Consider the following 15284-nt stretch of genomic DNA (forward strand, 5'->3'; position numbering starts at 1 on the left):
GATCTTCTGTATGATCAGAGAGCTATGGTATCTGGCCACATCAGGACAGAATTTCAGCCTTTATGCTGACTGACCTGCTTTTGTTTGTTTCAGACAGTTTCTGCATTCCTTTAAGGCAATTTTTGTAAATCCATTTGAGGGCTTTTCAGTAATATGACATTTACAATGTGTCCTAACCATGTGCTGAAATTTTGCACATCGTTCCCTTTTTACACTGATATAGTATTCTGTCTTCATGCACTGCATATTATTTGCACTGAACAAAAAGCCATAAAATAGAAAACATACCCACCACTTTTCAAAATTGTGGGAAGCAGAATGACAAATTGGTACGAGTTTACTGACAATATTCCTTCTTACTAGGTTAGGGGTAGTAAGAATGGTGAACTTTGATACATAGTATTCTTTTGTTCTATGTAAGATATCACTACAGATTGACAGTATAATGCCCTGAAAGACCCATTATGATGTAAATCTTAATATCCAACGTCTAAGTGAACTCATTAGGACTTCATGTACTTTCCAAATAATGGTCCAGATTTTCAAAGGCTTCGGCTTAAATGTTTTAATAAAATCTGGCATTCTTTGTGCCAGCAAATACACAAATGGATAACTGCACAATTACCTATTCTTCTTCGAGTGCTTGTTCACGTCCATTCCACATTAGGTGTGCGCGCACCGCATGCACGAGCGTCGGAAACTTTCCCTTAGCAGCTTCCGGTGGGCCCCCCAAGTGGTGCCACTGCGCTCCGCGTATATACCTCCACCGGCCCGACCCCCTCCAGTTCCTTCTTACTGTCCATGGCGGCGTTGGAACAACCCCCCCCCCGCTTCGTAGAAGAGCAGTCCCTTAGCCTTTAGAGTAGCTGTTATGAGTTCATTTTACATATAGATTGTGAACACTTAAGTGATTAGGTGCTTGGAGGCCTCCAGCACCTGCCCCGGGCCGCAGGGCATGCCGCAGGCCCAAGGCTTCAAGGCTTGTGCTACGTGCCGCAAACCTATACCAGTTAGTGACCCCCACGACTCGTGTCTACGTTGCCTGGGGGACAGACATCAAACTGAAAGGTGTAGGATTTGCAAGGCTTTCAAGCCAAGGACAAGGAAAGAGAGTCTTTTGCCTAAAGCAACTGTTGATGGAGGCTGTATTGCAGCCGCCAGGCCTGGAGCGCCCGACACCGGATCAGCCTTCCTCGGTGCGTAGTGCCCCGGAGCCGTCGGGAGACCTGGCACCGGCGAAGCACAGTAAACTGTTGGCCCCGGAGCTCCAGGCTAGGCCCTGGCACCAATTGTCCTCCTCGGTGCAGCCCCCGGCGCAGCCTAAAGGAAGGCCTGGTCATTCCCCGCACAGGAGGCTGGCACCTCCCAAGGCCTCGAGCGCCGACAAGAGCAGGAAGGCCGCGGTACTGGCGCTGACACAGGCGGTCCCGGCAGCACAAGCCCCACCGAGCCCAGACCTAAGTGAGCTCAGTGCAGACGATGGGCTCGAGGGCATAACGGATCAGCCGTCTATGCCTGGCACCTTTTGAGGCTGCAAAGGACCTCATCGAGCTGTTGGCGGCGAGCCCCCTCCCGTATGGGGAGAACCCTCCGGCACCCATGCCTGGGGTGCCATTGAGGGGTAAGCCGGCAATGGTGTGCCTCTTGAAGACACCGTCCTAGCACCACTCTCGGAGTTGGTCCCTGTCGAGCTCCGACTCCGCAGACTTGCACTTTCCAGCAGCCCAGAAGGAAGTTGTGGCACCAGCAGCGGGTCAACGCGAAGAAGCACCAGAAAGGGCACGCCGCTCTCCGGCACCACCCAGAGACTGGCACCGGGAGGAGTCGAGACGGCCCTTGCCAGAGGTCTCCCACAGATGGTCCCGGTCCAGAGAACGCCAGCACCGGTCCAGATCCCGGTCCCGCTCAGCCAGGAGCCACTCGTTCTCCCACCGGCGCAGATTGTTGGCATCGCCATGGCCTTTGCGTTCGGCGTCGCCGCAGTCCGGCACTGGCTCCGGCCGCTATAGCTACCCGCACCGGGGCCCGGAGAGCAGGGACCCTCAAGGGAGCTGGCAACCCCAAAGGGGCCACCAGGCCATTGGCTCTTCTGTACCCCCTGGGCCTATCAGGAGCGCCAAGGGGCCCCGTCCAGGGCAAGTTACTCGGTGCAGCGGTCCCGGTCCCCCACTGACGCCAAACAGTACCGGAGGCAACAGTATCTAGGCCTCCAGCATCCCCCCAGCATAGACCGGAGAGTCTGGCACCGAGCCCAGTGCCATCCCATGGACTCCCACCCCGGCCTGAGCTGGGAGCCCCTACCATGGGAGATGCGGAGCAGGAGGACCAACCAGAGGGGGTCGAGCAGCAGCTAACCTCCTCCTCTTCCCCGAATGAGGCAGTGGTGGGTACGGAGGTGTCCAGCCCTCCGCCAATAGACCATAGAGCCCACCAGCAACTGCTGCGCAGAGTTGCCCAAAATTTTGGGTTGCAGGCCGAGGAGACGGTTGAGCAGGAGGACCCCATGGTTGACATTTTGAGCCCCAAAGGTCCATCCAGAATAGCGCTCCCGCTCATTAAGACCATCCAGTCTAACTATAAGACTATATGGCACACCCCAGCCTCCAGCGCTCCAGCGGCTAAAGGAGTGGAGCGTAAATACTTTGCCCCATCTAAGGGCTATGAGTTCCTATTCTGCCACCCGAGTCCATGCTCCCTAGTGGTTTCAGCGGTGAACGAAAGGGAGCGTTACGTGCTGCAGGCGTCCCTCCCCGCACCCCTCTGCCCCAGCTCACCTCCGCTCCACCGCCTCCCCGGAGCACGCTTTTGGCCGCTCCCAACCACTTGGCGCCCTAGGCCTAGTGGTTGCACCGGCCCTGGGACAGGGCTCTTCTCAGACCAGACAGAAGCAAGGCTGCATAGCCTCAAGGACTTGCGAGCTGCGCTCAAGTCACTGGGTATGCACACCCCAGCGACCCAGAGGAAGCCCTTTAAGCCGCAGCCTCCCCCTCAACGCCAGTACCAGCCTGGCCATAGGCATGAGCCTTACCATAGGCGAGGCAGGGATAACAGGCGACGGCGCAACAACAATAATAACAATAATGCACTGGGCCAGAACCAAGGCCAGCACAAACCCCAGCCGGGCACTAAGCCAGGCTTTTGAAGGTGCGCTCAAGTTCAGCGTACCAGACCAGTCACGATCCATTCCTTTGTTTCCTGAACCGCCTGTCCCATTTCTCCCGTGCGTGGTCCACCATTACATCAGACTGTTGGGTCTTACGCACGGTGCAGAATGGGTACTCGCTGCAGTTCGCCTCCCTCCCCCCCTCTCACCTCCCTTCCCCGTCCCTCTTCAGGGACCCCTCTCACGAGCATCTCCTAGAAGAGGAAGTCCGCTCGCTGCTACAGACGGGGGTGGTGGAGGCAGTGCCTCACGGCCTAAGGGGAAAAGGGTTCTACTCCCAGTACTTCCTCATCCCCAAGGCCAAAGGGGGCCTTCACCCAATCCTAGACCTGCGCGGGCTCAACAAATTTCTGGTCAAGGCCCGGTTCCACATGGTCTCTCTGGGCACCATCATCCCTTCCCTGGATCCGGGGGACTTGTACGCCACCCTCGACATGAAGGACACATACTTTCATATTGCCATTTTCCCAGCACATCGGAGGTTCTTACGCTTCACCATGGGCCGAGAACATTACCGGTTTGCGGTTCTCCCGTTCAGTCTAGCCGCAGCCCCAAGGGTGTTCACGAAGAGCATGGCGGTGGTGGTGGCCTTTTTACGGAGGCAGAGAATCCAGGTGTACCCGTACCTCGACAACTGGCTCCTGGCAGGCCGATCCGAGGCGGAGGTGCGGGGCCATGTGGAGGTGGCCCTGAGATTGTTCCATGAACTGGGGCTCCTGGTCAATGTCCCCAAGTCCACACTCGTACCCATGCAGAGAATGGAATTCATAGGGGCGGTCCTGGATGCGGTGCAGGCCAGGACAAGCCTTCCGGTATCCCGATTCTGGGCTATCCAGCAAGCGGTGGCCTCCCTGCGCCAGTTTCCAACAACAACGGCCAGGTGCTGCCTGCAGCTGCTGGGCCACATGGCAGCATGCACGCATGTGGCCAGGCATGCCAGACTGAGACTCAGGACTCTGCAGGCGTGGCTCGCTCGGGTGTACCGCCCAGGCAGGGACCGCCTGGACTTGGTAGTGATAGCCCCAAGGGACGTGCTGGACCCCCTGCTGTGGTGGGAGTCCCAGCCTGTGGTTTGCGAAGGCATGCCCTTTGCCGGCCCACTTACAGACCTGACGCTGGTGACGGACACATCAGACCACGCCTGGGGGGCTCGCCTGGGGGACCTCATGACGCAGGGGTTGTGGTCCGGAGCAGAGCAGTCGCTCCATATCAACGTGAAGGAGCTCAGGGCGGTTCGTCTCGCCTGCCAGACCTTTCACGCCACTCTGAGTGGTCACAGCATGACAGTTCTGACAGACAACACTACTGCCATGTTTTATATAAACAAGCAGAGCAGGGCTCGTTCCTCGCCACTCTGTCACGAGGCTCTCCTCCTCTGGGACGTTCGCATAGCCCATGTGATTCACCTCGAGGCGTCCTATCTCCTGGGGGTGCGGAACGAGCTAGCAGATTCCCTCAGCAGGTCGTACTGCATACACGAGTGGACGCTCAGGGCGGACATCGTGCTTTCGCTCTTCCGCAGGTGGGGGTTTCCCTGGGTATATCTGTTTGCCACCAGGGCCAAAGCCCAGTGCCTGCGGTTCTGCTCGTTCCAGGGCTGCAGCCCGGGCTCACTCGCGGACGCATTTGCGATCCCGTGGAGAGGGGGCTTGATGTATGCCTTCCCCCCGCTCCCCTTGGTGCACAAGGTCCTGCTCAAGGTGTGCAGGGACAGGGCAGCGGTGATCCTCATTGCCCCAGCCTGGGCCCACCAACACTGGCACACATGGCTCCTAGAGCTGTCGGTGGAGGCCCCAGTAGTCCTGCCCCTACACCGGGACCTCATTACACAGGACGGCAGGTGGCTTCTTCACACCGACCTGCAGTCACTGTACCTGACGGCATGGAGGCTCTGTGGCTAAATGCCCTGGAGAGCCAGTGCTCCCTTCCCAGGCAGCAGATTCTGCGTGGCAGTAGAAAGCCCTCTACCAGGGCGGCCTATATGGCCAAGTGGAAAAGGTTCTCGTGTCGGTGTGAACCCCAACAGGTGCGGCTGGGCCAGGCCCTGGTGCAGGCCATTCTGGAATACCTCCTGCACCTCAAGCAGCAAGGGCTAGCCCCGTCCTCACTCAGAGTGTGCCTGATAGCCATCTCCGCCTTCCATCCGGGGCTCTCGGGGGGGCTTGGTGTTTTCCCACCCAATGGTGGGGCAGTTCCTTGAAGGGTTGGAGAGGGTGTTCCTGTACTCCCGCCCCACAGTCCCTCCATGGAACCTTAACCTGGTCCTTTCTAAACTCACAGGACCCCCTTTCGAGCCCCTCGCTACCTGTTCTCTCCTCCACCTTTCCTGGAAGGTGGCATTTCTGGTTGCCATTACTTCGGCCGGAAGGGTGTCTGAACTGAGGGCCCTCATCTCTGAGCCACCATACACAGTATTTCACAAGGACAAGGTGCAGCTCCGGTCACAACCCAAGTTCCTCCCTAAGGTGGTCTCCCAATTCCATCTGGGCCGGGACATTTGTCTGCCGGTGTTCTTCCCAAAACCCCATACGGACTCAAGTCACCGCAGCTTGCACACCTTGGATGTGCGTCGAGCGCTGGCGTTCTATTTGGAGCACACAAAGCCCTTTCGCAAATCGGCGCAGCTGTTTGTAGCTGTAGCCGAGAGGGTAAAAGGCCTCCCTGTGTCGGCATAGCGGATTTCATCTTGGATTACAACCTGCATCCGGGCATGCTATGAGTTCACACGTGTTCCGGCCCGGTGGTCATGGCCGACTCGACCAGGGTGCAGGCGACTTCCATGGTGTTCCTGGCACAGGTCCCGATCCAGGAGATCTGCAGAGCAGCCACCTGGTACTCGGTGCACACCTTCACAACCCACTATGCGATCAACCAGCAGGCCAGAGAGGACGCAGCGGTTGGCAGAGCGATCCTCCGAGCAGTTGTTCCGTGACTCCTACCCTCCTCCAGAGGTGAGCTTGTAATTCACCTAATATGGAATGGACGTGAACAAGCACTCAAAGAATCAAAAACGGTTACTTACTTTCTCATAACTGTTCTTCGAGATGTGTTGTTCACATCCATTCCACCACCCAGCCTCCTACCCCTCTGTCGGAGTCGCCGGCAAGAAGGAACTGGAGGGGGTCGGGCCAGCGGGGGTATATATGCGGGGCGCAGTGGCGCCACTCGGGGGGCCTGCCGGCCCGATGGGAGCCACTAAGGGGAAAAGTTTCCGACACTCGTGCACGTGGTGTGCGCATACCTCATGTGGAATGGACGTGAACAACACGTCTCGAAGAACAACAGTTACGAGAAAGTAAGTAACCGATTTTTTTTGCACTGTCAATGAGGTATACGCACTAATTTTTGGGGTGCAGTTTAGGCGCAGCCTTTGAGAATTTGTGTGTCATATGCGAAAGCAATGTGTAATGCATGAGAAATTGCTGTGACATTTAGCTTATTATGTACTTGCAACATTCAGATTTCAAATGTAAATTTGGCCATTTTGGAATGTATTTATTGTGCGGTCCAAAATACTAAAGGGACATAATACACGTATGAAATGTTTATTTTTTAGCTTCCTCAGAGGAAGGGGGAAAAAAGCCGTCCACATCCTCAATCCTCATTTTGCTGCCTCTGAATTGAAAAATGACTAAAACAAGTAGTCTATGAAATGTGATACTCATAATTCTTGCATGTAGGCTGGTTTCTAATTCATAAGAATCAAATTGGATATATTTTAAAAGCCTTCAAAAACAAATTCAACAAAGAGGGGGAAAACAATCAGATGTTTTATTTTAGTCAGGTTGGTATTGATTGTGGTCCAGCAAAAAGCGATGAGGTGGCTGGTCTTGGGGTGGCTTATCATCAGATGCTAATTTCTGCAAACTTCTTGCTCTGGCGGAGTGAGATAAATGTGTAAAGCAAGTCCTCCCAGAACCATAGGGCTCTATCACAAGAATAATAGACTGGAGCTGACAAGAGGCAGGCTTTTGAGGGGGGAGCTGAGAGATTTGAGTGGAATGAGTAATATTTAGACAAAACCCTGGCCGTGTGGATGATATTTGTTTAAATGTCCTCTTGAGGCAAGGGAATCAGCATGGATTAGCGTCTTCTGGAGAGAAAAGCGGTGAGAGGGGGTGTTCAGTGTCTCGGCAGCAGAGCTTTGGAACTGGCCTGCAAAGGCAACAAGAACTGAAGCACTTTGGAAAATGTAATTTGGGTTCACTGAAAATTGTCTGAAAATTCACTGAAAATCATTGTCAAGGTGCAAATGTAGCGTGCTGTTCAGTGGTGCGGTGGTGGAGTAACGCTAGATAGTAGTTCATGTTGTGTTGTGTTTGTGTGTTTTTATTTTAGTGAGTTTGTGTCCTGATATAGATAATGTTAGAGTGTTATTCAGTGGATGTCTTATCTGGGACTCCATGGTAAATGGAATTTGTGCCTTGTGGTTTCTGTCCCAGTTGTAGCAAATGCATTAATAAGAGGAAGAGATGCTGGAATTTAACAGAAAATCTTATGTCTATAATTGTCTCCCAGTGCTGTAGCAATGCTGCTTGCAAAAACAAATCTACAACAGTTATGCAGATGACATCTATAAATACCACAATACTGCAGTTCTGTCAGGGGCCTGATTTGCAAAGATGAGCATGCAGAATTGCAGACACTGTACCATGTGTCTAAAATTGCATACACAAACAGACATAGTTAGAAAAGATAAATATTTTCATATTCGTTAATCAAGGTACAATCACCGGGCATGATCTTATGGGGTGCCCCATTCCCCACTGAAGTTACTCTGAGTTCTTGCCACTTATCAGAACTAAGCCCAATGTTTATAACATAAATAAAAGATATGAAGAAACTTTGAGTTTCAGAGTGATGAAAAGCTGTGCAATTCTTCATGTGTCTACTAAATTACATTATAGCACATGCAATTTATTGCTTTAAAAAAATCATCCTCCATAATAAGGAGGAAACAGGCTAATTGTGGGGGAAAAAGATTTAAACCTTTTTAAAGTGCTTGTAAAACTACATCACCTCTGAGAGTGCATTCAGTCTTTCACCAGTAATTCCAACTATTATTACATATTTCATACTTTCAAGGTTCCCACTCATGCTGCCATCTTATCGATAAATAGCATAAGAGATTGGGGGTTTTTTTTCTTGTCCCATTTTGCAGGCATGGTCTACTCTTGATGTGCACGTAGCTATGTAACTCCCATTAACACTAGTGAAGAACAGAGTATCAACTCCTTCTAGCGAGTTACCATTTTTATTGATATATCAAATAAGTAAAGGCATGTTGGGAAAAAGACAAACAAAATACAAATGTAAGGATTTTCAGCTTCCAATTTCATGAACCGCAAGACAAACAATATCTTTCTAATTCCCTAAATATGACATTACTGTAGAGAGAGTGATCTAAAAATCAAATGTATTTTGAAATAATTACTTGCACATTTGTAGATAAATACTGCTATTGCCATTTCCTAACCATATCGGAGGGGTTTTTTCATGATTATTATTGGCAATAAAGAGTTACCAGTGGAATAGTTGTTTTCAACAGATAAAATTGCTGCTAGACTTCACAGGGCTCTGGATAATCTCAAATTAATGAAGCAGACAACATGCTTTTATGAAATTGCACATGAACTGGCCTGATGCATTGATTCTCGTAAATCGTATTCTAAAAGAATGCTAATTAGAATAACAGAGCAAGAACACAAAGATCACTAAAGAAAAACATCTTTCTCTTGCTACATGGGGAAACTGACTCAATATAACTCCTGCACATCAAGAAGAGATTAGTCTTCAAAGAATTTTAAAGCTCCTGAGTTTAAAAAAGAAAAGAAAAGAAAATCTGCCCTTGGATATGTATACAGCTCCGATTGAAATCAATGGTTTTCCACTCACTTCCAACACCAAAATTTGGGCTTATGTAGTGAAAATATTTGTCGATGTATTAATACACAATAAAAAGTAGACATGGTAGATAATATGATAACTTTGCATTGGTCAGTTTCTGTATACAGGATAAGGGGTTAAAAATTAGAGCAGGGCTAAACTTATCAGACCAACACTTTACTCGCTGAAAAATGCAGGTTTGGTCAACCCCAAATTCTTTGCAAATTTGACATGAATTCACCTAATAGTTTCAAAACTTACATGCCATTCACAAAATGGCTGGAGGAGGAGGTGGTGGTGGTGGTGGTGATAGTGCCCTTTTTATAACTTTTAGCCCCGTGGTCAGGGAACTACTTGGAATGTGAGAGACCCAGGATCAATCGTCCTGAAGAAGAGGTTTGAAGCTGGGTTTCCCTCATCCCAGATGAGTGCTTTGACCATTGGGCTAAAGTTACAAGGAGTGTACCACTACCTGCTCCTCCCCCCTCCCATTTTGTGAATCTAACTCTTTAAAAATGATTGAAAAAGTCTGTTTGGGGTCAAACAAAACATGTTCCATTTGACCCTAAATAGATTTTTTCAATTCACCACAATTGTTCGCAATTTTTGGATTCAGTTAGACCCAAACTGAAATTTTTATTTCTATTATTTTTCACAACTGCCAGAAAACTGAAAAAATCAGTTTATTCCCCCAGCTCTATAAAAAAATCTCTCTTTTCAGGCATAGAACAGACATGTGCACAAGTCAATTATACAGCAGAGTACCAATTAAAGAAGGAATCACTTGGCCCAGAGAGAGTGTATGGTAGCTTTAATTGGCTGATAAAAAGTTAGAATGCACCCTTTCAGGCCTCAAATAGTTATGTTTCTGCTCTGACAAGTAACTAAAAATGTTTCTTTTTGTGTTGCAAAGTTTTCCATATCAAGTTACAGTTACATGTGAGAAGGAAAGAACTGAGTTTGACTGTCAGATCCATAACTGGGAATTAGCCAAGACCTAAATGTGTAGCAAAGACCCAAAATGAGAGAGACAAAAAGTGATTAGTGCAGGAAAGTAAGTGCGGTGAGATTAATTTCTTTGGTGTAAATAACTAAGTCTGTGACCTTAGCTTCATGATTGAAGTAATTATTGTTAATAAAATTGAAGGGGACACCCAATTGGTGTGGAACATAAGTAATTTTGAGACTGAGTGAGTAATGTCACTAAAAATGAGAGATATTTGAGAGGTCTGGTCAGGTCCCAGAGTGAGTTTGCAAGACTAACATTTAGAATAAAGATGAACTACAATAAACAGGGATTCCACTACTTGACTGGTTTAGAGTCACTTTTCAAAATAGAAATGTTAGTAAGGTACAGCTGTAACTTGTGTAAAGGCCTGTCCCATAGCTGAAGAAAGGGACCGTTTTGACCTGGAACATTACGTATTACATGTAATAAATGAGATCACATTATCTGATTTGTTTTTTTTTAAAAGGTACAGTATGGCTGATCTCTCTGCAAGGATGCTAAAAGTGAATACCTTTCATCACAGTGGATTGGATACACTACCAGATACTATAAGTAGCTTATAAACAGGCTCTGATTCTGTAACCTTGTAGTAGTTCCAATTACTTCAATGACACTGCTTATCTAAGGGCAGCAGGATCAAGCCTGAAAGGAAAATACAACATGCAACATTAAGATCCTATTTTTATATTTTATTAGGAAGCCACATAAGAAATCCTCACACATATTTAAGGCATTGCTACATATGTGCACATCCTGCTTTGCTTATAACTGTATGTATAACTGTAAATCATGAAGATGTCTGTCCGACAGATTTTTTTACACCATTAACACACACTTTCCACTAAACATGTCCCTTTGTCCTACTGATCAGCTCAGGGATTCCCATGTTTTACCTGTACAGAATGTATCGATACAGGCTCAACTTGAGCAGGAGACGAGACTTCACCAAGAGGAGCAAGAAAAGTTTACAGAGAGGATCATTCAGGTAAATGCAAAACCCATCCACTGGTACAGACATTTGGCCAGAGCCTGCACAATGAAACGTTTTTTGTCAAAAACAAGGGAATTATGTCTACATGTTACTACTATTCACTCCCAAAAGCGTCAACTTTGGTTATTTATTTTCACTCATCTGAGGAAATGAAGAATCTAGAAGCTGGTTGAATGTAAATTGACCTAATTTCTGTATCTTTGTGTCCCTGGGTATCTTCTTGTTAGAGAAATCAGCCAAAAAAACCTGCATGAGCTGCTACATTTGTGATCACATAAGAAGTGGCTGCTGCTTCTTTACCCCTTCAGCTCTCCATGAGACAGTGGAACAGCACTTGCTTGAACTCCAGGAGCACAGTTGGATGTTGTAGGCCTGATTCTTGTCTCACTTAGTGTAAATCAGACGCTCCCTGAAGTCAGTGGAGTTACACCAGTGTACAGGAGATGAAAATCAGGACCTCTTTATTTCTCAATGCTTTCCTTCCCTGTCTTTTATTGCTCATGTTCAGTGTACATATCTTGAAATTGGCTATATTTGCCCACCTTTTTGAAGACTTGGATTCATAGATCTTGGCTGTTTTTAACCAAATCTCCATTTCAGTTCAATGGAACAAGGCTCTGTTAACCCAAGTTATATTCATTTACACATTCAAAAATTAACCTTACAATAGTTTCCTTTTTACTATATGTTTCTGGCAACATTAAGTGGCAATGGACTAAAGTCTGCCCTCCGTATGCAACTCCATGTGCACGACTGGGAGTTGTACACACAACTTTTGGCCCATAATATCCATTTTTGTTTTAAACTACTTTTAAGGTCGATTATAAACCTGTAAATTGCATATTGGTGGGTAAATATTCCTGATTTAATCAGGAATTTATTTACAAGGGTTTACTATTACTGAGAGTATTTATTAATAAGCCAGTTTTACTCCAAAATCCCTCTAACAGAAGAGGTAACAGGTTGTATGTGCATTTTGGATAACTGATTTTGTTAGCTTATCTGCATAGGTGCTGTGTCTTTGCATTATGACAGGTCCAAAACTTTTAAAAGGGTTCATTATTTAGTAAAGTGCTTGTCATGGAATGGGAGGTCGCAAATAGGATTCTGAATGTTTTAGGGGTAATTAGATGCATATTTTATTTTATTTTATTTGTAATAGGAATTATTGGTCTGGTTTTCTGTCCCCTTTCCTGAAGATGAACCTTCCAAGTGTTCTCTATAGCTATGAGGTGTTTGTTGCAGGATATATTCTGTATGGTTTAAGGAATTGTAATGGCTAGTTTACTATGGCTTTCATTTGTACTGGATTGGTAACCAACAAGAGAGGCAGTTATTTAATAGACTCATGATATGACAGGAAACAAAATAATATGAAATGGCATCTATAAACAATGGCTCTGCATTCCTTTTCTAAATGCCTTTCCCTCATTAGTAAGCATCCGCATTCAGTTAAAACAGAAATATATTGGCATTCATGTAGGAATATGTGACTGCTGAAAGGTAATTTATGTAACTCTTATTGGTGCCAGATCAATCCATTGCCTGTTTTTCACTTATACAGTAAGACGTTGCACTCAAGAATGACTTTTCTGGCCGATGTTTAGTGTCAAATAAATTATAATAGGGTTTAAATTGCAAACTGTGAGACTGTGAGCTATTCTTGGTGCTTATGGGGTTGGAACTCAGACTATTCTGAGTCTCAGTATGCTTGTATCTTCAACCACAGTGTGCATCTATGCTTCAGCCTTGTGCAGAAACTGTAGGAGTTCATCATGAGGCAGCTCAAACAGCCCTTCAAGTATGAATCCTCAGTGCTAATGTAAAAAGGCCAAGACTTGTGTTTGATAGCTAATATAAAAGACAAGGGAGCTCTGTTTCTTGAGAGTGAGATGAAGATACATTCTTAACAAAAGGAGTGATTGCGCAGGGAGGGGAGGAAAATTGAAATTCTTGTGTGTTGTAGGGATTATTATACTCTCATTTTATAGGAGGAGGTAGAAATTCAGTCATCAAATGAGTTTTGAATGAAGCAGTTTTAGGGTCAAGTCCACGCAGGGAACATACTGAAAAGATGCAATGAAGAGTGGAAGGAAAGTATGTTGGACATAAACATGTTTTATGTAGCAGCATTGTTGTTGTGCATCTTTAAAGTGAATTAACTGTGTACATTCCCTCAGCAGGTTATTTGCATATGGTTAATTAACTGAGGGCTGTAAGCTGTGGTCTTTTGAATCTTCAAAAGTCAGGGCTCTTGCCAAATAAAGTAGCTAATATTGATTGAAATTAGAGGTTTCAGTTTGTCTCACCCATCAGCAGCACCCGATTGATATTGTGTGTGTGTGGTTCCATTAAAGCTGGAGGAGGAGCATCTGCAGACCTTGCGGAGGAAAGATTTGGAGGTGCAGAGCTTGACTTTGCAGAATAAATTGGAGGAGAAGACCTGGAGTCAGGAGAAAAGTTTGATGCAGCAAGAACTCAGGCATTTCAAGCAGAATACCTTCCTGCTGTATGTGAAACTGAAGTGGCTGCTGAAACACTGGCAGCAAGGCAAGCAAATAGAAGAGGAAGGAGAGGACATACTGGAGGTAACAGGCCCGTCTTATTCAGTGGAGTGAAACTGCAAAGATGAGTGGAGTTTCTAGTTCTGTCATGAGCAAAATGAATATACAGATATCCCTGTTTTGCATGCAAACCTCAACTCAACCAATTATGGAGCCGCACCAGCCCTCCATAATCATGAGTTTAAAAGGGACTGAAATGGAATTTGAAGTTAAAGTTACTGGCCTTTTAAAAATCATTTTGTAAAGAGGGATAACCCATATGACATCTCTGAATTATTGCTCTCTCATCTTTAAAACAAACCCCCCAGCTAGCACAATTATATGGAGCAATAAGTGTATTAGTGGGCTAATGGATTAAAATCTGTTAGGATGGTTTGAGTGATGTTGCTTTTTTCACGTTTATGTACAGTGTACTCCTCAAAAAGCCCTCAGGAATACAGATGAAGAGGTGCTCTGTTTTCATACTGGCAGTAGAGTCACACAGCTTCTTGTGTGAATTCAGCAGTGATTCATCCATCAGTAAGCACCACTCTGAAAGAAGGCACCCAGAACCACCTATACACATGGGGAAATCTTGGCCTTATTAAATAAAATGACTGGGAGAAAGGCATTTTCGTAGTCTGCTGCTCTAACCAAAATTCCTGGGGAGGGGAGAAGTATCCTTCAAGTTCATAATATTCCAAAACCACCTTCCAAGTAATTGTTTCATGTATTGCTAATATTTATGTACCTCCTGTCCATGGTGCCTTTTCTTTCAGCATTTGAATCATAGAGTATCAGGGTTGGAAGGGACCTCAGGAGGTCGTCTAGTCCAACCCCCCTGCTCCAAGCAGGACCAATCCCCAACTTTTGCCCCAGATACCTAAATGGCCCCCTCAAGGATTGAACTCACAACCCTGGGTTTAGCAGGCCAACGCTCAAACCACTGAGCTATCCCTCACCAACTGATTCCTGGCCTACAGTTGCTGCAGGTGTTTGTGCTACCAAATTAGGCCGAATGAATAATCTTCAAGACAGGAGTGACCATTTATAGATGCTGCAATGCTCTTCTGCTTCTGCATAAACTAAATCCACACCTAATAGCAAAACATCTTTTCTATGGCTTCAGTGATTTCAGTGTGTCAGGTTGTGTTCATGTTATGTTGTGTAATAACATTCTCACTGGCATACAGAATGTGACTTAATAAATTGCAACCCACAAGGAGATCCCTTTTCTCCAGCCTTCAGCAGATTTTTTTTTTTTTTTTGGTCACTGCACAGTTAATACAGGAACAGTGTCTGTGGAGTTCATTCTCTTGCCATTTTAGATTGAGCACCTCAGTGCCCTACCGGAATTTGGCATTCAGTCTGAACGAAAGGGAGATGACCCAGAACGAGATGAGGAGGAGGATGACGTTGTGTTTGCACTGACGGATTATTCCCAACATTCCACAGCGGAGAGCACTGACCATGGACCACAGCTGCAGACTGCAGAACTATTGCGGCATCAAAAGCAGGTATCACACGAGAAGGGAGTTACACATCATGCCTTGGGAATTAATGCTGTAGAGTTTTTTAGTGGCATTCATTTTGTTTTGCTGATGTTCTGTTTTATCTAAGTACCTAGAATTGTACACAACTTCAATCCTAGCTACACAGCAACTTTAATGGGTTTCATCCATTATATCTATA

General features: G+C 46.6%; 1 protein-coding gene across 10 annotated transcripts in view; it reads left to right on the forward strand.

The window, feature by feature from the left end:
• Window positions 1-15284, forward strand: part of MTCL1 (microtubule crosslinking factor 1) — a 175179-nt gene that overhangs the window by 109426 nt on the left and 50469 nt on the right. For 5 of the 10 annotated variants that reach the window (XR_005224366.2, XM_027824780.3, XM_037892843.2 and 2 more), the window contains 3 exons: window positions 10930-11043; window positions 13407-13637; window positions 14921-15109. Coding sequence is in view for 9 of the 10 variants with exons in the window: in XM_027824780.3 (XP_027680581.2) it covers window positions 10930-11043; window positions 13407-13637; window positions 14921-15109 (534 nt within the window). In the remaining variant the exon portion in view is untranslated. The remainder of the gene's footprint in view (window positions 1-10929; window positions 11044-13406; window positions 13638-14920; window positions 15110-15284) is intronic. The other 5 variants (XM_037892841.2, XM_043539863.1, XM_043539865.1 and 2 more) reach the window with 2 other exon arrangements.

The sequence above is a fragment of the Chelonia mydas genome, chromosome 2 (genome assembly GCF_015237465.2).
Source record: "Chelonia mydas isolate rCheMyd1 chromosome 2, rCheMyd1.pri.v2, whole genome shotgun sequence".
NCBI classification, from domain to species: domain Eukaryota; kingdom Metazoa; phylum Chordata; order Testudines; family Cheloniidae; genus Chelonia; species Chelonia mydas.